Genomic DNA, 24,712 nt, shown 5'->3' on the forward strand with positions numbered 1-24,712 from the left:
TTACTGGCTTCAAAAAGTTTATAATAATTGAAATGTCAGCAGAGGAGATCCTGTAGGGCTCGATGTGGCGGTATCTCGATATTTCTGTGTTCATTGGATCCCATCAGGCAGACATTAACTTGACCAACACTAGTTTTGTGGCTCACAACGCCTGTGCCTCTGGATACCACGCTTGCTGGTTAGTTGACTATAGCCAAGCTTTGGTCTTTGCAGGAGTTTTGGTCTTCCATTTCTAAAGCTGTTTGGAGCCAGCACACATCTTCATTTCTATATTTCTAAGTTTGTGTGCCTCGTATTCACTTGGTTCTGGTTTCAGCATTTCTCCTGTTAACACATAATGACTCCCCCACTAAATTATTAGTTATGTATTATTTTGTGTAACTCACGTCATAATAAATCTCCAATGAAGGACGTCTCTATGGTGTCTTCTTGAACCCAATAGTCTCTTCTTTTCATGTTTAGCAAAATGGGGCTTCTGAGCGTGAAGTGCACTCTGTTCCCAAAAGTGTGGCATTATACCAGCCACAAAGCACAAAAATATTACTTATAGGGGCCCTGATGCTGGTGCTCGTGGGGCGGATTGCCAGTCATGACTTTGTCCTGCACTTCCTATTGCCAATATTCAGCCTTTCCTGGCTTTGCAAGCAAGCACTTGCACAGAAGTGCAAAGAAGAGTATGTGAACGTATGTTCGGATACATGCTGTGGTACATTAGTTGACTTGCTCCTTTGTGTAATATGCTTAGTGTGACAGTATCTCTCCAGTTTGCTTGGTGTCAATTTTCCTGTAATCGTTAAAGTAAAGCTTCATACCTTGGGATCCGTGTGTTTACACCTAAAGACATTGTGACTTACTGAGTTCACAAATGTACTTATTTAATTAGAGTTTTTCTAATGTGCTGTCCTTCTTGGCTTGACACTGTTTCAGAACGTGCTTGGATCCGTGGATGTTATGTTGTTAGTTCCACTGTGGAAGGCTCAGACATTGGTACAGATAAACCTCACATACATGAGGCTCGTTGATTCGATTCCCGGGCCCTTGGTCCTGAGATGGTGCTGGTTGGGAACAACCAGCTGACATGCAAAGCAAGTGGGCACGGAAGGGTGGTTGAGGCTGGGTTTCTTGGTCATTTGTTCTTGAACGCGCTTCAATTTCTCTCCTGTGACATGTTTAACAGAGCTGACCTGGTTGCCTTAAATGTAATTCCTCAGAACTTATGCAAGACCATCTCAAATGTGATGGCACGTTATGCACAGCCTCTGAAAAATCATTATTTTACCCAGAAAGCCCTTTTCAGAATGGCAAGATGGCTGCCCTTCCTTTAAGGGCGGTCAGCACCAGGGGCAGTCCTGACAGAGGTTTGAGTTTAGTGCTGCACATTAAAAGGTTCTTGCTTTTGTCCAGGAAAAAGAAGCAGAAGCTGTCCTATTGCAGCCGCAGAAAGGCAACGTGGTCCTGCTGTGGCTTTGCAGGTGATGCTAAGGGGTCATAGCTGTAGGAAAAGTTTGTTTTTTGCTTGGAGTGCAGAAAGATAGCTTGTCTTGCGGTCGTTACAGAAAACAAACCGTGTTGTGCTAGAAGAATCTGATCCAGAGCTGCTCCAGGAAGCACCTCCAGAGACGTCTATCCTACTCTGTCCCAAGGGGCTGATCCTGTCCTGAGGACACCGAACCTTCCCTTCCACAAGAAGCAGAACATGCCTTACCAAGTCCAGAACTCATGAGCTCTTACCACCATGGCTGCAGCTAGTACATCCTGGTCTAAAATACCACCACAGTAAGCGGGCCTTTAACTTCCACAAGAAGCACGTGCTCTCTGCATGTACATCCTTTAGGGACCGGATCTCCCAGCATGCTCCACGCCCGCCCACAACCCACCAGTTAATTAACACTTGAGATAAGGTGGGTGTAAAAAAGGCCATGTTTAATAACAACACACATAAACATGACATTGCATAGTTATATCAAAACGTTATTAAAATTCATATTCTGAATAAAATCTTGAACTTCACATTATCATAACTCATCTTGAAAATCAGAATATCATTATCCTCTCTTCTTTCCCCCAGCACCAAGGGGCCCTCTGGCTCGGCTCTCCCCAGGTAGCGATGCCCACGCGAGGTGCAACCCACCTGCGCCACAGAGTGATGGGCCCCAGCCCTCGAGACCTTGTCCGCCATTTCCAGGGCACCACCACTCGTCCACCAGGTTGCCCAGGATCCCAGGAGGCTCGTACCTGTCGCCCTAGCCTCCCCAACCGGTGGTCTCCATCCCCCTGTGGAGACCTTACCTTCTCTCCCCTAAGTGCTGGCCTAGGGAGTGCTCAAGGTGGACTCCCGTCTATTTCATCCATCTATATCAGTGTTCCAATGTCTCTTTTCCGCCACAAGGGTGACTAGGGGCCATAGGTCCGTCGCCCTTCCCCCCTTCCAACAGGTGTAGAACAAAATACCCAATTCCATTAATCCAGGCATCCATGCCAATGTCAGACAAATGCACTCCGTCATGATGAAACACCGCTGGTCCAGAAATCATCTTGTGGGGTAAGTGTAGCAAACGGCCCTTCACTGAGCACAACTTTGCCAACTCACCATTCAGACGTCTCACCGACACGTTCAAAACCCTAGCCCTGATGCCATCGCCCCAACATTTCCGTGGGATCATACAAGACCATGCAATCCTGGCCTGTGGAAAGGTGTGCCCTAGCCAAGAAAATTCCGTGAGGAGCGCCTCCTTGACCGCCAAACGTCCGCGGTCCACCATGTCGTTGCCGCCCAGATGGATGATGATCAGGTCCGGGGACTTCTGTCCCTCGCGTTCTCTAATCTCCTCCATGAGCCGCCGCAGATGCCGGATGCGCATTCCTCCCACACCGTGCCACAAAAATTCGGCCCCATCCAAACTCTGTGGTTTCCGCACTCGCCGCCATTGCAGATGCCCAGCTGCCCGCCGCACGAACGAGTGACCCAACACCCACACCACCATTCTTGGCATACTAATAATCAGAGAGGAAATAGAAAAGTTTAAGCAAGATCATGGCAAAAACATCTTGTCAAAGCAACTCAGGGCGTATGTAACGCCTAAAACAATCGGACGACCAGCGGCCCACTTTTTTGACCGCAGTAGATGACAACCCTGCTCCTGCCGCTAAAGTAGCTGCCCCTATCCTGAAGGAATGGGAAGAGTAACCTGTGCCCCCCAACCCCAGATCTACCAAGGCCCTCTGCAACACGGCCTTGAATTGGTATTGTGATACGCACTCACCACTCTCATGGATGAACAGGGCCGCCCCCCCCCCCCAATAGGGCAGATGGCTAAGTACTCTTGCATGCAGGCGACCGGGCATACCGGGGACGCTGGACCGGGGCGCAGCTGAATCACCGCCCCCTTACCCGCCTGGTCAGTCTTAGATTTCATAAGGATCACCACCAGTCCCCCAGGTTCTATCCTAGTATCTTTGAACTGGATCCCCCCACCCTGGTTACTACGAGAGGACCCTACAATTTCCCCCAGGCAAAAGGCCCCATAAAATGCCAGGGAGAACACTGCTGCAAATAACTTGCCCTCAAATGCCGAGGTGCAAAGTCTAGGTAAGGTCCCCAGGATGTCCCTCAAAGTCCTAACATCTAAAGGGCGTCTGCAATCCCGCTTAGGGCCCTCCAGCCTGGCCCATCCGGACAAAGCTTTCCTAACCACAAATGAGGCCCAGGGGTCATGAGCACCCGCTAATCTAGCAAAGAAGCCTACCGCTGAAACATGAGCCCTAGCATAAGAGAGAGACCTGCCCTGGTCCCTGATTTTTTGCAGGAAGGAATACATGGCTTGATCAGAAAACCAGCTTGTGATACCCGCCTCCTGCACCAACATCCTGTAAGTCAAAAAACCCTGCTGATAACCAGCCCGAGTGCGGTCACTCAATGAGGCACCTACCAGCCCCGCTAGAGCGGGGCTCCCATCCTCCACAGTGATGGTGGAAACCCTGTCATCTCGTCCTCCGCCTCTGGGTGGTACCTCCGGAACTCCTGCAACTTGGAACGAGACAAAGCATCAGCAGCGTGATTGTCAACGCCCAGAATGTATGCAGCCCTGAACAGTAAATTCAACCTTAGACATTCCAACACCAGGTGCTTCAGCAATCTCAACACATGCTTACACGTAGCACCCTGCCTGTTGATGGCCTCGACCACAGCCATGTTGTCTGACCAAAAGATCACAGATCTATTCTTGAAGCGCTCAGCCCAAATGGTCACTGCTACCAGGATCGGGAACAACTCTAAGAATGCAATGTTCTTAGTCAAACCCCTCTCGTGCCACTCCATTGGCCACTCCGCCCCACACCAGTGAGGACCCAGGACTGCCCCAAACCCAATGCTACCAGCCGCATCTGTGAACAACCCCAGTTCCTTGCTAGACACCGCAGGCGCCGGCCAAACAATAGAGCTGTTAAAGTTTGCCAAAAAATTCCGCCACACCTTCAAATCGTTCCTCACCTCAGCCTGGAGGCGCACCCTGTGGTGCTTCTGGGACAGGCCGACCATAGCTCTGGCTATTGATCTCGAGAAAGGGCGTCCCATTGGGATTATCTTTAGGGCGAAGTTTAGCTGACCCACTAGGACCTGCAACTGGTGTAAAGTCACTTTAGGAGTGGCCAACGCCGCCTCAATGGCCTGGGAAAATGCCTGAACTTTATCTGGAGGCAACCTGCACTCACCAGCCACTGTGTCAATCTCTATGCCTAGAAAGGACATACATGTCGCCGGGCCCACAGTCTTTCCCGGAGCCAGGGGTATCTTAAACTCCTGAAACATGGACACCAACTGTCCTAAAGCCTGCTCGCAATCTACCGAGGCCGCCGGCCCCATTACCATAAAGTCGTCTAAGTAATGCACTACCTCCTTGCAACCTGTCCTATGGGAGAACAACCATTGGAGCATTGAGCTGAATGTTTCAAAATATCTGCAAGACACAGCACACCCCATGGACATACACCGGTCATAATAAAACTGGCGATCCAACTGGAAACCCAACAGGTGATAATCATCCGGGTGTACAGGCAAAAGGCGAAAGGCTGACTCTATGTCTGTCTTGGCCATGATGGCCCCAGGGCCCAGGTCCCTCAACCTCTTCAGGGCAGCATCAAATGAGGAATAAGTCACCGAACAAAGGGCAGGGTCGATGGCATCGTTCACTGAAGACCCTCTAGGCGCTGATAGGTTGTGGATCATCCTAAATTGGCCTGGCTCCTTCTTGGGCACCACCCCAAAGGAGAGCACACATAACCAGGTAGGGGGGGAGTCAGGAAAGGGCCTGCTACCCGCCCCAACCCTAGCTCTTTGTCTATTTTCAACTTCACTACTGCCGGCTGAGCCCGTGCAGAAAGCAAATTATTGCAAAATTCTACAGGGGGGACGTCTTGAGCTGGAATGCGAAAACCTTCTGAAAAACCCAAATATAGTAACTCGGCTGCTGACCGGTCAGGATACTGATTCAGCCAATAAATCAGTTTCCCGATGTCCACTGGAGTGGGCAACTTAAGGCTGGGGAGGCTTGATCTCCTTGCCCCCACCCCCTCTCTCTTTGGATTTTTTAATACATTTGAACTCTGGATACGAGTGGTGTCTGCAGTAGGAGCACACATGTTTGAACTTGCACTTATCTGTGGGCCAGGTGCACGTCTTTTTGTTAAAGGCCCAGCAAGTCCCCCTCTTCTCCCCGGGCCCCCCTTGTGAGGTCCGAAAGGGCTGCCTATTGGTTTGAAACCCCCCAGACTTGCCATTGACACTCTCTAGCCAGACATTGACTTCCACTTGGTCCCAACCCATGTCAGGGTCCTGCACCTTTTCCCATCTAAAGTCTCTATCATAGTCCAACCACGCAGGACCCCCATGAGTCGTGTGTGCCTTCAAAATCTTATGCATATAATACACCAAAGATGCTGCTAACTCTGGTTTCTTTTCAATCATCACCGTCATGAACACCTGAAAACCAAAGAGCCAGTTTGTAATGGACTCTTCCACTCTCGGTCTCCTATCCTTGGAAGAGCTATCCTTCCCATCCCTTTCCTTGTACTCCACTTCCCATCTTTTGGGTCGAATGAGAGAAAACATATCCACATATTCCCCTTTCCAAATCTTCTCTTTAACCTCCAGGGACACATGTGTTGCCAAGCGGCCAGGTTTAGACAGAACATAACCCTGCCCTCCCTCAGTCTTAGCCCCTCCAGCTGGTACACTACTCCTGCCCTCAGGCTTACCTCCTGAAGACGCGGAATCAATCGGCACTGATGGGGTTGTCTGTTGTCCTAACTGCACACTGGATCCCTGTGCTTTGACCAGCATGGCCAGCTGCGCCCTAATCTCGCTGAGGGTGACGTCCTCCACCGTACTTGGAGCCCATGGAGCGACTTCCGCAGTTGTGGCAACCGCCACCGGGATGGGGGTGGGGGCTATCGCCACCGGCGTCGCCCCGACCCCCCCTACCTCCTGGACCTTGGGACCTGGCGTTAATGCTCTTAGGGCGCTTAATATTTCTGTCAGCGGGCCTGTAGCTGCACCCCCTGGTTGAGGGGCTACTGGTGCTGCTGTGCCAGGTGGATTCACCCCTCCCCCCGAGGCCGGTACCGGTGCAAGGGCAGCCAATCCCCCCCGAATCTCCGCTAAAATCACCCCTGTCCCGTCCTCAGGGGGACCTACAGGGTGGGGCGTCGGTGGTACACCATGGGTGCTGCTGGGCGGTACCGATGGCGGTATTTCCGGCTGCTTAGGGGGGGGGTATGATCAGGACATCGGGTTCAAGGGGCACAACATTAGGGGAAAACTTATCCCGGCTTGCTGCCTTCTTATTCTTGCCCCGCCCGCCTTGCTTCTGTACTCTGGATTTTTCCACTAAGGGGGGGAAAGCCGCCCTGGGGGGGGGGGGGCCCTGGCCTCCGGGGACGCTCCTCCACTACCTCCGGCTCCTCCTCGGGTTCTGGGGGCTGCTCATCTCCCTCGCTGCGCGATCTCGGGATCCTTTCCCTTGCGCTCCTGTTTCATGCTCTTGGGCGGCATACTGACTGCTCGATTCGCGTTGGAAATTATAAGCTCCCCCCTTTCCGTTCAGAAGCCAAAAAGCAGTTGACAATGATTTGTTCCACTCCTACCATCTGCATATAACATGCATGGGAGCGAGCGGCTCAAGCATAAGAGGAGAGAATTAACACGTTTTGTGAGAGAAAGAGCTTAGCTGTGGAGAGATGTGTGTATATGTGGGTGGGTGTGTATTATGTGTGTATATATATATATATATATATATATATCTCCCCAAACGCGTCATGGCGGCACTGGCTGAATAAAAATTTTTGTGCTACAATATCTGGGTCCACGCTCGTCTGTTCGTGCCTGAAGGTGAAGTGAAGGCGAGTTTTGGAGTGATATATAATATATATATATATATATATTCCAACACACTCGTTCACCTTTTTGCATAAAGAACGATGTCCAGGCCAACAGCTCGGTTCACACAACTGGTGTTTATTCACAGCCCACTCAACTCGTGAGCAAGGGAAGTTGTTCCCTTGGAAGTGCACACAATTTACTAATCCGGCTTGTGTGCACTTCCAAATCGAGGATCTTTGGTGTACAAAATTATTTCACGGCCATCCAGCCGCGGAAGTTGCACCGCCCCAGAGGAGGGGGCCATGGAGACACAGAACTGCTTCAAGTCTCTGAATGGAAATCGGATGAGAGGAGAAAGTGACATTTCATTTCCCGGAGGCCCACTAATGGCTGTGAATAAGCAATGATTTTTGTATGAAAGCACAGAAACTGATTAATGAAAATATTCTCAGAAGAAACACTCCAAGGTTAAGAGGACGAAAATAACTTAACACTACAACTCCCAGCGTGCAGTATAAATTGAAATAACCTGCTGCCAATTAAAGAGCATGATATAAAAAAAACAAGAGACTGGAGTAAGTTGTTTTTCTGTGAAATCTGCGCTGATACAATGCAATGCCTGTGAACAAGGAGTTCAAACACTCTGAAGCGCGTAAGGCAAGTAATTATTTCCGAAGGATGCAATGTCTGTTTGCTCTTACTAATCCGGCTTGTGTGCACTTCCAAATCGAGGATCTTTGGTGTACAAAAAAAAAATACATATATATATATATATATATATATATATATATATATATATATATATATATATATATATATATATATATACACATTTTGTTATTATTTTTTCGCATAGTATATCAATACAATTTCTAATATGAGCAGTCGGCTTACCCAGTCATCAGCATAGAATCCAGTTGTGGAGATGGCTAGCTAACTTGGAGAGCCGTTCAGTCATAATTGTATTGACCAAACTGTGTGGCTGGTTAGCAAAGAAAGAGAGCTGCCCAGTCCTGAGTGCAGACTCCAGTTCTGGAGTTGGTTGCTAACTCAGAGGACTGCCAGGTTAACAACCTATTCTCAAGATCTGAGGAGGGCTAGCTAACCCGGAGTAGCCACAGTCGCAAGCTTTCTGCTTACGTTGGGATGGACTAGGTAGCCATAAGAAGCCTCGCAGGCCTCATTGGCTGTCAGTTCTAGGTTGGCCTAGCTGACCTTACAGGGAAGCATACTCAAGATGAGCTTAGTCACTCGTGCTACGCAGTTCACGTGACATCGTGAAGTTGTACAGTCGTGTTTAGTCTCCAGGGTTGGGTCAGTTAGTAGCTGATGTAGAGAGCTGCAGTTTGTCAGTTAACTGATCTCTCGGGTACTTTCAGCTTCTGCAGAGGTTGTGGGAAAGTTGGTAGCAGCTAAGAGAAGGGATCTCCAAGGGCAATGCCATTTAACAGAACACTTTAATATTTCCAGATGTAAGGTTTCGTTATCACTAAAAGTCATCGAGACTAGTGTAGAGAGAACCTGAGATGTGAGACTTTAATTCAAGGAGTGAGCGCTGAGTTGACACTCAAGCAAGTAAAAGCTACATTCAACCCTACCCACCACCAAATCATTGTATTTGTCCATATTCTTTTATTCGTGTCATTTAATTAGTTATGCATATTTATTGGGGGTCAGTGAAAAATGAAATTAACACTCTCACTAAATTAAAGTATATGTTGGGTTTTAGGACGTAAAGGACCCATCTACAAGAGCATAATGCACTCCCCCCAAAAATAAGCATTGCAGTAGGAGCACATGTGACTATCAGCAGCCATGTACACTTCATGAAGGAATCGAATTGCCTTTCTTTTTAATTCTCTATCAATGCTGTCAGTGTGCACAGCGATGGGCCTACGGATCATGATTTACAGCCTAGAGAAAGACTGAAAAGAGGATCACATATCTGCAGTTTTTGTGTGAAAAAGACATACTGATAAAGAAACAGGTTGTTTTAGTCTGTGTCTATGCGTAAAAACTGAAACCTAGAAGCCGTAGATAAGATGCATTGATCAAGAAGTAGCCTGAAAGATTTCCCTGTTCTGCTGTGCATTGTGGGAGGATCTCTCAAAGCCGCCATTAGAATCACCCCGTGACCACCTGTGGGGTGGAAGAAGCTTGTGTGAGCTTGAGTGAGTGGAGTGGCACGCGGTTCTTGGTACAATAACAAGGTATTGACGGCTGGCAAGGCACTCGGACCCATCTATACAACATTACATTCCACATAACAGTGCCCTGCGGACACATACCTTTTTAGACTACACATATTTACAACCGAAGGCACCAAAACCCCAAGTGACTTTCCAGAATCACAGGATTGTGAGTCAAGTGCCTAAGTGGTCATTTGAATCCAGGTCTGCAGGGGCAAAGGTCAGCATCGTTGCCAACAGAGTACAAGTACCCCCAACACTGTGCGTGCCACGGGAAGTTAAAAGGGCAGGAAGCACTTTGTTTCTATTGCCAGTTCAGCTTGTACTTTCAGCTACATTAATAACAATGGGATTACCCAGTTTGTGGAAAGAACCAGGGGAATACTGCAGTAAACAATCAATGGTTCTGCTACCTTTCTCTCACGGAATATATTAATGCTCAAATCAAGCCCCCCACCATGGGCTAACCATTAAATGTGACAAAAAATTATTTCAAAACAAGGCTGTTAATTTCAAAAAAAGTTCTCCCAAATATTTCTAATAATCATACACAAATCAATAAAAAATATTTTTTTACAAAAAATTATTTTTGATTGATTTGTGTATGATTATTAGAAATATTTGGGAGAACTTTTTTTGAAATTAACAGCCTTGTTTTGAAATAATTTGTTGTCACATTTAATGGTTAGCCCATGGTGGGGGGCTTGATTTGAGCATTAATATATTCCGTGAGAGAAAGGTAGCAGAACCATTATTCGTGTACTTTCAGCAAGGCGCCCCGATTCATAGGTGAAAACTTATCCAAGAGGACTGTGGAATTGTATTTAAAAAAAATGGAAATCTGTTTAAAAAAATGGAAATCGTGATCATGAGTTAAATGAGGCAGTCAGTTCTTGGGGTGGGAGTTCAGTCAGGTAGGTAAAAAGAAGAAAATATTCTGTAACTATTTTGTTGGTCTTAGTTACAACGTGAAGCTAATTGAATATATATATATATAATGTAATGCACACACCTGAAATGAAAAATGAATGCAAGTTGAACTAATCTGTGGCAGATTTTGTTATTTTGGTTGGAAAGCTCAGCAATCACTACAGAGTTCAAACATCTGTGCAACTGGCGGGTCACAGATTTAAATCCTGGTTGGTGCACTGGGGAAAAGTGATGCGTATGTATAATGCTAGGAGATCCTATCTTGTAACAGTAACGCAATTTATTAGTTTAAAAATGTATTCCACACAGTAGAACGAGGATACACATTTGAAATAATGTATAGGCAGGGAGGGCCGACTTTAGCACCGGTGGTGCCCGGTGCAGCAGTCTTTGTTGACGCCACCCTCCCATGACCATTTTTCCACTAATTCCCTCACTCCCTCTCTCAAACAGTGACCCTCATCTCTCCATAGTCCCTCTCTGACACACTTTTCATTTATTTTTAAAAGTGCCACTCACAGTTCACTCGCACTCAGTTTTGTGATCTTCATGGTAGGGGTTCTTTGCAGCAAGCTGCTCTACTTTAGGATGAGTCAAAACTGCCACTAGACAACATTCCAATCTCTCACCAGCGGGAACATTAATCACTAGAGTTATCTTGACATTTTTATTGTTGCCTGAAACTGCTGGAATTTCATGTGCTTTTAAAACCATAAGTTATTTTTAAACACAGTGCCTCCCCACTAAAGACAGCGCCAGGTGCAGCTGCACTCATCGCACCGCCCTAAAGCCGGCCCTTTGTATAGGCTACACACGGCAGAAGCTGCTGCAAAATGAGCAAAAAAGATTTGAACAAAAGCATTTTCTTGTAATCTTTGGAAAAAGTGTGTTTTTCTTTTCCGTTCCCATATACTCCCACCCTACCCTGCTTAGTTTGGAATGCCATGTCGTCTCTGCGGCCTTCAGACACATCCCAGATTGTACTTTTGAGCCCTCAAGAACATGTTTGTCAGTAACCGAGTTCAGGCTCAGTACTACAAACTCCCTCCACACATCAGAGCCTCCTTCTCCCTTATTGAGTTCCAGAAGAAGCTGAAGATCTGGCTCTTCATATAAGCACCTTGGGACTACACTCCTGCACACCTTCTCCAAGTGCCTAGATACCCTCTTGGGTGATTAGTGCGCTCCACACTCCTACACACCTTCTCCAAGTGCCTAGATACCCTCTCGGGTGATGTGTGCGCTCCACACTCCTGCACACCTTCTCCAAGTGCCTAGATACCCTCTCGGGTGATGTGTGCGCTCCACACTCCTGCACACCTTCTCCAAGTGCCTAGATACCCTCTTGGGTGATTAGTGCGCTCCACACTCCTACACACATTCTCCAAGTGCCTAGATACCCTCTCGGGTGATGTGTGTGCTCCATACTCCTGCACACCTTCTCCAAGTGCCTAGATACCCTCTCGGTGATTAGTGCGCTCCACACTCCTGCACACCTTCTCCAAGTGCCTAGATACCCTCTCAGGTTATTAGTGCGTTCCACACTCCTACACAACTTCTCCAAGTGCCTGAAAACCATCTCATGGTACTAGTGTGCTATATAAATCAACATAACATAACAAATGAAGCTTCCTTACTAGGGCACTACTCTCTGACAGGGGCTTCCAGAATTGGAACCAGTCCCTCCAATGACGTGTTCAGAACTGAACACAGTCCTGCAGTAGAAGCCTTTTAAATGAGACACAATACTCCATTTAGGCCACCCTAGCTAAGCATAATTTCTATGATGAGGTCTCCAGACGTAGACACAATTCTGCAGAAGACGATTCCAGCACAGGACGCAATCCTCCTGGGCGGTATTTCAGAATTCGCGTGCAAACTTGCTTTTTAGAATTCAGTGGATTTCTTTTTCTTTTTGATTTGTTTATTGAGTATGAACACAGATAACGAACCCTAAAATGCTCCCACTTTACATGGAAGAACTTACATCCATTTTTAGGTCGAGCCTGAGCAGACCATACGCTGCTCTGCGAGGCATGCTGTATTCAGGTAGGGACTTGAAGCTCTGCCCACTCTCCGCCCATATTTTCCATTGGCTTGTGTCATTTTCCACTGTAAACTGTGGCTTTTTATTGGTTAATAGGCTTAGTAGTCCCTCCTTAGTAGCGCCTTGTCTCATTTTCTAACCTCCCATGAGGACACCCCCTATGTGTTGTTATTCAGTACGCTTTGATTACAGCTTCAGAGTACTATTTTCTTATATAGCTTTGTCCTGCCTAGTGTTGCAGGCAGGACACGCTCTCTCCTAATGCTTTTTTAAAATCTTTATAGCACGGGCGCCAAACGCATTTGCAGTGGGTCTCGCATTTGTGAGAGTTTTTAGCTATTGGCATTGTAAATGGCAATGCCTTTTATTTATCTGTTTTAAAAACAACACATAGATAAAAGGCATTATCATATACAATACCAGTAGCTCATACTATCATAAATGTGAGACCTATTGCATTGCAAATGCTTGTTATACACATATAATAAGTCCGTGGTTTGGCGCGACACCACTGTATATTAGCACAAATATCATCACCTCAGTTCAGTACTCATCAGAATCCCCATCCCACTTTCACTCAGCCTCTAAGCATCATTTTGCAGATTGTCTCCTTGGGCTGCTTCGCCTTCTGCCTGTTGCAGTTGTATTTCTATCCTGTTCCGTCCATGAGCACCCCCTGGCCACCCCTGTGTATATCAGTCTGTGGCGCACTCCACATTCTGATTGTACCTATTGGGTAAATTCTCTGGTCCACCAACCATTAGTTGGGAAATGGCTGCTGATCCACTTCAATGCAATACATTTTTGGCTGCGGCCAATCCCAGTTTCACCACCTTACTCATTACTTGTGTGTGCTTAGATCGGGGTACACAACCCAATAGACATAACTGTTTTGTCGGTTGCAACAAAATCCTGGTAGTGATCACCTCTTCCCAATACTGCCGCACCCCCTGGCAAGTCCACCACATGTGCGAATAAGCGCCGACTGCTATCCTACATTTGGGGCAGTGTTCCGATTTGGACAGATCCAATCTGTGTGGCCACTGCGATGTCACATAGCCCCTATGTACATTTAAAGTGAATTCATTTCAACCTAGCATTGCGGGTGGCTTTCCTGCAGTTGATAAGGACACTCCTCCACTCTTGCTCCCCAATTCCTCCCGCATGCCTCTCTCCCAGGGGGACTTCAACGTGGCCATACGCAAGCAGGGTGTGGGCCCAGTAGGACATAAAATCAATCTACTGCTCCCATACATACATGTCTGGTAGCGTCTGATTCAGTACGTGCACGTCGGGCTGCAGCAAAGGCCAACCAGCCCTTCCAGATCACCGTCGCAAGCCCAGCATATGCGGGAAAGCAACTGCCGGCATCGCCCCATCTAGCACAGCAGGTTGCAATGCATACCCAACCAATCTACCATCCTCATAGAAATCTTCCTTGTATTGTGGATATCTCCCCCATCCCTGTGTCTCAGAAAAGCCTGTATCACTGGGCCTGTCCCCGTACGGCAGGGGTCCAGTTGTTGCATATCCATAAATCCGCTCCCTTCCTCCCTGGACACTTTGTCCCATCCGGCATGGGTCATTCGGATTTGCAGTTGTTGCATATCCATAAATCCGCGCCCTTCCTCCCTGGACACTTTGTCCCATCCGGCATGGGTCATTCGGATTTGCAGTTGTTGCATATCCATAAATCTGCGCCCTTCCTCCCTGGACACTTTGTCCCATCCGGCATGGGTCATTCGGATTTGCAGTGGTTTCCTTGCGGGAGGTCAGAGGGAGCCCTCGCACCCTCACTGGCCTTGATACTGGCTTCAGTATTGGACCCGCCGGATCTGTGTCCTCATCCTTAAACCAAGGGACACCGTACTGGAGCTGGGCTGCTTGGGAATACACTTTAAAGTTCGGTGTTTGCAGGCCTCCACCATCTCACGGGAGCTTCAAACCATCATGGTATCCTGACTCTGCCCCAGCTTCAATACAGCAGCCTGAGCAGGCCGACCAGTCTGCGGAAGCAGCCTTCTGCCATGTGCATCGGCTTTCTGTGTTTTTTGCTGTGTTACACTCCATTGTTCACGGCACAAAGAACCCCTGTAACCTTCCTCTGCCCAACCTCCTTTAGAAAAAACAAGGTCCGCCTTTTGAAAAATTCTGCTTTGTATTGGAGGCCCCAGTAGGTGGTGTGGGTGGGGGTCTCTGTGTGTACGTGTGTGTACGTACCCCGTGTGTGCATGCATGTGTGTGCTGTTATGTGTTTTCTGAATACAATATTATCCTCAGTCCCTTCAGTTCTCTCGTCCCATGTTGTGCGTCCACCAGCAGTGTCCATTTATCCTTTTGTTTGCTGTTCCGCCATTCACGCTGTTCGGAAGAGCAAAGGTTTATTCTCAAACAGGCTTAGCCCGAGGCCATGAAAACTGATTTAATTTCAGGGGATTTTTTTTCAATTCAATGTGGGAGTCACCTTTTGTCAAGCGTTTACCCTCAGTGCACCACAGCGACTACAAGCGCCCCCAAAGAAATTAAAATGAAAGCCCCTTTCGGAAAGGATCACTTTGCTGCCATTATCTGGCCGTTTAGGGGTCCGCGGCACATCAATATAGGCAGGCCAGGGGCATGCCGGGTAGCGCCTGCGCAGAGCCGCCGTTTAAATCCCCTTCGTAGGCCTGAAACCCTGAGCGTAGTGGCCAGGGGTGTGTAAGTCAATTAAAGCAATGGCTAATCTGATTGTGCTGTAGCCACAAAGTGGCTTAGAATATCTGCTGGGAGTGAATAGTAAGATCCCTCCTTAAAAAAACAAAAAAAAGCACACCGCACATTCCCCTTGGGTCTTTGTGAATAACCAGTGTGTGTGGGGGGTGGGGGGGTAGAAAGAAGGCAGCAACAAAAGGCCTGTGGGCAGCAGTGGGGGGGGGAGGCAGATGTTGCCGAGGCTTGTCCGTGTCTTGGGAGTTTGACCGGAGGGGATTGTTCGGCATGGTACAATACATATCGTGGTGTGTGTGTGTCTGTGCACCTCTGTAATATGATCAACTGAGCGATGCCCCTCCCCCTCGCCTTTCCCGGGCCGCGATGAAATTTGGGAATTCATTTTGCCCCTCAGCGAGGCTCTCTGGCCTGTCTGTCTTCATTAGTTCAGAAGACAGGGCAGACGAGGGGAGGGATGGCGCAATTAAAGTTAGTTAGGCCACAGACATTGATGTGTTATTAGCATTCCTGGGCCCTGCTATGATTACTTACTTGTGTGGTTCGGATCATGTCCCCTCCCCCAGGCGAAATATTCTCAATCATGAGTGTCGATGAAATCGGAAAATGTATAAATGTATTTATTTGTAGTATTGGAATGTCCTGTTAACTTGGAGGGGGGCGGGTTTATGTTAAAGCTGAAATACACAGCTGACCAAAAAAAGTGCTGCGTTATAAAAAAAAATTAAAAATACAATGAAAATGCACACATGAGGTTAAAAGAGGTAAGAGTTTAGGAAGTGGACTGTTGGGATTTTAATTTGTCCTCGTGGTTGGTTTGCAGCGCATCTGGTGGCCGTAGTTCGACAAGAAAAGCTATCCCGGTAAAGAAGGCTTGGCGGTCGCTCTTCGATTGGATGGCGGCATGCCATTATAATGGCAGGTGTCACACTGGCATCTCAGAGTGAACGCTACGTAAGGTGCCGAGGTAAGCCAGAGCTGACCGTGCATGTGCGACAATGGCGCTTGAGTCTGCTAACGCATGCATTGGGTGTCATGTAGAATGTCTGATGGGGGAGGTGTCATTGAAGCCTGGTGTCTGTCAAGCGCTGCCATCAGGTACACAGGTAGGATGCAGCAAGGCCAGGAGTACGACAGGTGTCGGCATCGGTAGCGCTGAACAGCGACTTCAATGGGAGCTATTTGGATACATTGTTGTGTAGCATTCACCTATGTGCGGTAAACCAGAGATGAGCACTTAATGTATAGAGGTGGAGCACAAAGGAAGCTTTATAAAATGGCCTCTGTTTATAGCCATGTAGAGTGTCTGGGAGGAGGAGAGAGTTGGGTGACATAGTGTGCACCAGAATGTCTGGCATTCAGCACCCTGCGGTAGGCCGCAGTGTGATGGGGAACGTATTTTAGTGTACTACAATGGGGGTATGAATAGAACACACACCTCCATTGGAAGGCATCTGGAGCATCTGGAGCGGGAGAAACATGATGATGATGATGCTGCATCCTGGACTAGTACCTAGCAGGCACCACCATGATCATCTCTCGCCAGGTGTCGCTGGATTCTCTTTTGGTTCCCAACATAACCACATGCGACACATTGTGAATGACATCAGTTGTAAATGGAGCATAGTTAGGAAGACTTGTTAAGGGAAAGTTCCCATAATCCAACAGGATAAATCACTCAATGGATAAAGATTCTCTGCCCACTGGCTGGTTTGACTGTTTTCTACACGTAACTGAAAAGTACAGACTCTAGTGGCTGACTGGGTCGGGTGAGATGCTAATCCAACAGTTTAACCTCCTAAACCCTGATGTCTGGGTGTACTGGGCTATCATTCTCTGCTTTAATTTGTGTCCAGTGGTATCAGGAGAAGTCTCCACTAAAAGTTCAGTCTTCAGAAGACAGAGATTCCAGTTGATGAATACTTGAAATAAGAGTTGAAAGGCATTAGCAAATAAGGGAGGCTGGAAAAAACGCTTCTCTATAATATTAATAATGTAAATAGACCACATTAACCAATCAGTACTCCTTTCATCGCATGGTAAAGACTGAAATGCTGAGTTTGCCTACCAGTGTATTGTGCAAGTTCACTTCATTTGTTGTTTCGCTCAACTGACTAAGTTGTGGTCTTGAGAAATGTCTTGATATATGTTAAACATTGGGGGGTGGGGTGGTGGAGTGCCTAGAAACTTCTAGAGAGTTGTGTGAGCTATTTAAGAATAGTTGTTCGTTCAGTTGTTTGCCGTGAAGCAAAGCTCTTGAAGGCTCGATTGAGAGCGTGGACTCGTGAGTACACAGAGGGTTAATTTGGAAGTAATCTAAAAAAATATATCTATAGGGTTGGAGAAGAAAGCTGAGTTTGACTTAATAGTGCAGCTGGTTAAACAGTTAACTCTAAGCATCTACTTTCTGTCAAATGCCTCCATTCCTAGTGGGCCGTTTGAGCCCTATATGTACAGTGGTACCGGTTAGCACATATATTTGAATTATGAGTTTCGGTGCTGTAAGCGCACCAATCTGTCCCCCTTTTTTTTACTACTCCTGCATTTTTGACATGGAACAACCCTCAACAATGTGCTTTGTAGCTTTGATACTGTGTCCATGATGCGTTGGTTCTCTTAGTGGCCTGGTAGCTTTTATCAGTAATTTGTTTTGTGACCTGGTGGAACCATCCCCTTGGTGCACTGATGTGTGGGTGTAAGGGTGTTCATGAGCTAGCCAAACCCCTTACTCACATGTGACGACAGGTCTGAGTTGAGGTAGAGGATGGTCAGATCTTGCGATCACTTAACACATGTATTGTGAATTGTGAGGATAGACATTAACCGGTTCCATGCTCATGACGGAGCCGCTCTGTCATGAGCCGCGGTTGCGCTGTGCTCATGACGGAGCGGTTCCGTCATGGCCCTGCCGCCGCGCCTGCGCGGCGCTGATTTCGCGCCTGCGCGGCGCGTTCTATTGAGCGGGCCATGACGGAAACACTCCGTCATGAGCACAGCGCAACCGCGGCTCGTGACGGAGCGGCTCCGTCACAAGCATGCAAGCGCCGCTCGCCACGCCCCCCCCCCCCCCCTCCCCCCTCCCCCTTAGCGCTGCGGCGGAATTGCCGCCGCAGCGAAGGGATTAAGTTGTGGATAGAAGAATCGGGTCTACTACATTTTACACTTAAGACTGTTGGCTCTTTTTTTCGGGCCAGAGGCACGAATACACAAATAAGTGCTTGAGGCACCCTGAACCTTTTTGTCATGTAAAATACTAACCGGAGTACAATGATACCTTTTTGACAAATGTATTTACATCTCTGCTGTCTTTGAGAATGCAGAATTTAGTGATAGACCCTTTTACTGCTAGGTGTTTCATGCATCTCTATAAAGAATAGAACGTGTATATGTATGTGTATATATATATATATATATTTTTTTTTTTTTATTTCTTTTAACTAACACCATACATATTGAGAGAAAAAAATTGTTGTAAATATCTCAATTGTTGATCAAATTATCCTTACTGTGTTTAATGAATTTTTGAAGATATTTATGTGTATAACAACGTTATATGGTTTTAATGAGCACAATGCACTTTCACGTCAGTCACCATCTCATAGCCTGTGATTCTAATGCAATTTGCACATTATAAGATGGCCGCCAAACTTTTATACAAAATATGTCTTTCTTTCATGTTCATGAAATGTATAGCTGGCCAATGGCTTTAAATGGCGACTTTATTCATGCACTAACGTTACACTGACGAAGCCTGCAAAGGCGAAACGCGTCTGTAAGGGGTGAGGGGGGGTTTGGTGTAAATAAATTTGTTAACTGAATACCAGCGTGCCAGCCTATCTTTTTCTGAAACCTTCATTGGGACACAGAAACGTGCAGCTATATATATATATATATATATATATATATATATATATATATATATATATATATATATATATATATATATATATATATATAAAAAAAATTTATATATATATATTGAAAGATGTGAACATTGAAAGGACACTACATTTTGGGGCATTTGAAAAAGTCGTTCTTGACGAAACGTGTCATGCCTGTGGTGTTTAAATCAAAATTAAAGCAAGTGCAGTGCTCCTGATACCCGTGTGGGGTCTTTTCCTTTCGGCTGAAGGGAATTTGGTTTGTGATAATAGTGTGCGGCCACAGCACACATGAGCACCCACCCCACAAGCTGTCCGGCTTTTCAGTGGCAAAGAAAATTGGTTTTCCTCATGGACTGGGGTAAGGCCGGACTGCCGCGGGACTAAGAACTGCACCCATGCCTGAATTGGACCGTGACTTCACGGGAAGATTACACTCACTGTAGTGGGGATTCCGGGATGCAGCGCTGATTCTGCGGAGAGGTGAGGGTTCAGGACTGCTGTTTTGCCTGCTCCACCATACATCGCAGGAAGGGAGAGGATGAAGCAGTCCCCGCCCACTTGGGGAGTACTTACGTGACGGACTGCTTCAAAGTGAACACGGAATGCCGGGTTTTCGAAATAGCCGCCCTACCTGCAAGAACGCCTCAACCAATCTTAGAGGGGCGTATTCTTTAAAGATGTGAACATTAAAAGGACACTACATTTTGGGGCAAGCAGTCAATATGTGTATATATATATATATATATATATATATATATATATATATATATATATACACACACACACACATACATACATAGAGGGTAAATTCGAAGAAAGATTTACCTTTTGCTAGACAGTGTAAAATGTTATGCTGTTGAACCCAAAGGTGTGTCCATATATGGGTCATTATTTCAATAGGATTTGGAGAGAGCACCCATCATTTCACGTGGGTGCTCGTCAGGTCAGGCACAGAAATTTGGAATTTGCACAACATTTGTATCCTTTGTATCCCTAAAAATGTCCAGGTGTCCGCGAATTTGTTGCAAAGCTCGCTCGAGTTTTCCACTCGTTCAGACGGTGGCAATACTGGACATGTTGTGTTCCTTTAGGTCACAGTGTCTCTGCAGCATGGAGGCATGCAGCCTACAATGAACTGCCATAGAAGCAACAGGCCATTTTTAAGTGCATTCCAAATTTCAGTCATTTGTTCAACAAGAATACAATATTTACCCACAGCCTTGCAGCGATCTAGGTAGTGTATATTCTGTTTCATCGGGAGTAGGGTTTCTCTAACCGGTGCGTAGTGTCGTGTACAGCTGTAGGTCTTCTCTACTGCTGTGTAAATTCCACATCATTCGCTTTTGCGCAATTGTGAGAAATCCCACAAAAATTATGAGAAATTTAAAGCCGACATTCAGTGCTTTATTTTAGTATGAAATCAAAGCTGAACCCAAGAAAACATTTTGTGCTGAAAAAAAAGTTACAAAAAGGTCTGTGCCACGAACAAGAGTTACTAGAGTTGTTGTCGTTCATGTTGTTTTCGTGCTCCCACGCTACGTGGAGTAATTTAAGGAATTTCACTTAAAAAGCGTAATGTGAAATTATGCGAGTGATTACATGAAGTTTTGCAAGTGATTACGCTGGCGTAACAGAAAATTCACCCGGATCTAGCTATTTTCCTTTGTTTGATGTCATGGCTAAACCCCAAGGGATGCTATGTTGGCGCCTACATAGGGGGTTCTGGAGCATGTTGTGTTACATTGGGGTCTACTGAAGGGAGGCACCACTTATTTCTTATGGGGCTTATCATGCCTTTTTCTTCCATACCCTTATTGGCCCTTGAATCATTTCAGTGAACTTCGTTTGGAAATGAGGGGTCAGTTATAGTATGTTAGTTTCTGGATGGAAAAACATTTTGGATTCCCCGTCCACCCCCCGCCACCTTATTTTCCCCTACAAATATGAAATACCTAATATGAGGTTCACACAATCACAAGTCCGAACAAAAATCAATATAGAGAGAGAGCAGTCAATAAAGCCACAGTCCTCATTATTTGTGAGCCACGCCTCCCTTCAACCCAAGCCTTCCAGCTCCTTCATCCCTTCGCGGAGTGATACATATCTTTAAGTGCTACAGTCATGAAGCTGGGCGTTGCTTTCCTGTATAGCAAGCCCCTCTGGTTAGAGGATGTATTTCTAGTTGTCCAGCTGAGGCTGATTGGACTAAAACAGATTCACCCCTTCCATTACGTGTACACAGCATCTACTCTTGGGCTGAAAGACTGTGTTTAGTGTAAACCTCAACAACAAGTGTGTTATTGAACTGGCAGCCCCGATTCCAGTGCTTAATTGGTAAAAAGTAAGTGCCAGGGATCTGGAGGCAACTGCAGCTTGCAACTCCCATTGAACCTTCCCGCCCAGCCAATGGCAGTACCAACACAACTACTAACCATCCCACTCCTTCAAGTGGGACAATTCAGCCAATAGTCATTTATAATGTATATTGATTTAATAAACAACTGTTGTTGTGTCATCTTTAAATTAGACAGACAGCGCCACCATGTGGCAAACTATTACAAGTCCCAGGGTTGACAATTCAGTGTCAGTGCTGAGCACTGGAAACCACTGGCTCAAATTAAGCATTGCCCGCCTCTGACCCGGAAGTGCTTGGATGCCTATTAGTAGAGGCTTTGTGAAGAAGAGAACATCATGCTCTCGGCTGCCTGAGACGGTGAAAATTCATAGCATGTAATAAGTAAAGGAAAGCATATATATATACACAGTAGAATAAAGTCATACTGACAATATAAGAGAAAAGCAAAGTAACATGAAAACAACCGAATGTGAACTGCAAAAGAGTTAACCATGTAGGTGCACATTTGGTTGGTCAAGTGGAAAACCAAATAACCAGCTGCTTTAGTAACTTCTGAAAGTAGCACAAAAGGGCCCAGAGCCTTAGCTAAATTTGGTGTTCCCATGAGAGCACGCACATTCATTACACGTCCACACTCAGATGTTTTGTCAATGTGTTGCTTCTTTCGTAGCCGTCTCCTGTGATAACATGCAATACAATCTCTAATTCTTTTTCCATGTGCTCAGCTTCGTTGCTTTATTTAAGTCATGCAATTATCCATACACGGGGTAGACCCGGCAACCCTCAGATTCCGGGCTTAAGTTGCGTATATATCATGTGATGATTCTGTTGAGAACTACTTCTGTAAAGTGAATTATTACTGGATAAGAGGCTAAGGATAATTCTATGTGTGCCCAAATAACGGGAAAAGGAAAAGAGCACACCAATTTTCAAGTAGAGAATACATTTTTATGCGTAAACAGAACATGTCAATGAATCACATAAGAGTGTTCCTAGAGGTGAGCTCTGATGGTGCAGTGTTCGTGAACATGATGTGCTATAATTCAAACAAATATTGAATGACAAACACACACAAGAGCTTACTGATAAATATTCGAAACTAAATTTCCAGTGGCAAACAGTTAACTCAAAGTTATGCCCATTTCTAATCTCGCTCAATCAAGCATTTGATCATGTAGGCATCAACATTTCCCCCCGTTTGGTCCTTAAATGTGGCTGGTCTTCATCAGGACAGATACATGGGATACACCCTAAGTAATAAAAAGAAAAATTGTGTTTTGTGGTGTACCTAACAGTACTGGACATAGGCAATTAATATATGCTATGCAAAGATCTTACCTCACCAGACATGTGAGCGTTGCACCATTAGGTAAAAACCCTTTATTCAGATTAGGACCCAAAGAAATGATATCCTAAAAGTTATATACAGAGGCAAGAGTTAAAGAACTAATTATGCAGGACAAGTCTGTATTGGCCATACGAAATGGGAGTTATTTGCTAACCGCTATGTAAGTACCCAGTCTAGAGACCTCCATGATACTCTGCGGTTATAAGAAAACTTAAAATCAAATATCAAGCTTGGCTGCCATTGCTGCCTGCGTGCCAAGAAGAAGTTATGTAAATTTCCAAGGGCGGCAAAAAAGGACACAAGTTTGCATGTAATAGAAAATTCCATGACAATAGAATCCCAGGAGCCCTCGGCATGGGACAGATACATCCACAAGATGCTAATTTGGTGTCCTAGCTTGACAGTATAGTTGTAAAATATTAACTAGGATCATTTTGTAAAAGCGCAAAAGCATGTACAATCTTAACAAGCTACAATGGGGGATCTCACCCGCGCTCCCAAATATCTAAATTAAGTAAACCAAGTATAGGTTCAAATTAACAAATGAAGTATCAAACGTGAAATTCCAATCAATCACAATTGTATCACAATGTCATTATGACCATAATTTTTGTCCTTCTAACAAAATTGACTGGAATCTAGCAAAAATTGACCTGTATAAATTTGCAAGGATGTTGAAAATAAAGAAACATTTCACAAATCATCCTAAATTACCAAGTACTGTGAATAAACCTGATTTTAGTAATCTCTCAATTCAAGAGGTACAAGACACCAAACTTTTATTGTCACTAACAAAGAGTGAGGAAGACCCATTAACTCCATGGCTGCTAAGGGTTTTCCCCCCCGGTGCTGGGATCCCACATTTACCATTGTTCATGACGAGCTCAGCTCGTCATGAGTGTATGGAGGTGTACATCATGACGAGCTGAGCTCGTCATGAGCGTCCAAGGGGTTAACGATGTCACAATTACCTATGGATCTAGAGATTAACCAGATATATATATTTATTTGATTTCCATAATACAGCCCTGATGAAGTCATTGGCCGTTGTACCGGGCCAGACGAAACACATGTTGGCTGTACTGACTGTATTGGATTTTGATACACCAATCAACATAATTTAAGAATAAAGAAGAACATCACGACCAAACATACAATTGTGGACATTAACTTTATATTTTGATACTGGATCTGTTGAAGTGTCAGACCAGGATTGGAGGAATGACTACTGCTCGCTCTTGACCAGCTAATTATGGTCATAACGACATTGAGATACAATTGTGATTGTTTGGAATTTCACGTTTGATACTTCATTTGTTAATTTGAACCTATACTTGGTTTACTTAATGTAGATATTTTGGAGCGCAGGGGAGATCCCCCATTGTAGCAGTTTTCTACGCACTAGATGTGGCTTTTGAGGGTAGTCTGGTAACCACCCTCCTTCTCGCCTAGCAGCACCACTAAATATTTCACATAGTACTAATCCCTGGTGATACAGAGAGCGCCCTTACCAGCAAGGTCACCAGCTGTATATTTCCTTACAATCTTAACAAGTAGGCCTGAATACATTTCTAAACAAGTAGGGCTGTATAAATCACATAATTTCAGTCAACTGATATGAAGACCCAAAGTAAAGCTAACTATTAATCGGTGCCCATAAATGGTCATGGGGAACATCAAATAACCAGCTGCTCTGGTGAGTTCTGAATGTAGCAAAATAGCGCCCAGAGCCGAAGGCAGAGATGGTCATCTCGCGAGAGCAGGGCATGCAGTACACATCCACGCTCAGGTGTTTTCTCAGGGTGTTGCTTTAGGCTTCGCCTGTGGTTGGCCTCGCGACATGCAGTACCTGATTCTTATTCCACGTGCTCAGTTGC

The 24,712-nt window shown here is 45.8% G+C and overlaps 1 protein-coding gene across 1 annotated transcript in view; it reads left to right on the forward strand.

Moving 5' to 3' along the window:
- Positions 1–24,712, forward strand: part of LOC147749126 (fidgetin-like) — a 167,429-nt gene that overhangs the window by 111,103 nt on the left and 31,614 nt on the right. Inside the window, exon 2 of the mRNA XM_086936532.1 lies at positions 16,071–16,214. Within this exon, the coding sequence (XP_086792658.1) occupies positions 16,163–16,214 (52 nt within the window). The 5' untranslated portion in view covers positions 16,071–16,162. The remainder of the gene's footprint in view (positions 1–16,070; positions 16,215–24,712) is intronic.

The sequence above is a fragment of the Lissotriton vulgaris genome, chromosome 1_1 (genome assembly GCF_964263255.1).
Source record: "Lissotriton vulgaris chromosome 1_1, aLisVul1.2, whole genome shotgun sequence".
Taxonomy (NCBI): Eukaryota; Metazoa; Chordata; class Amphibia; order Caudata; family Salamandridae; genus Lissotriton; species Lissotriton vulgaris.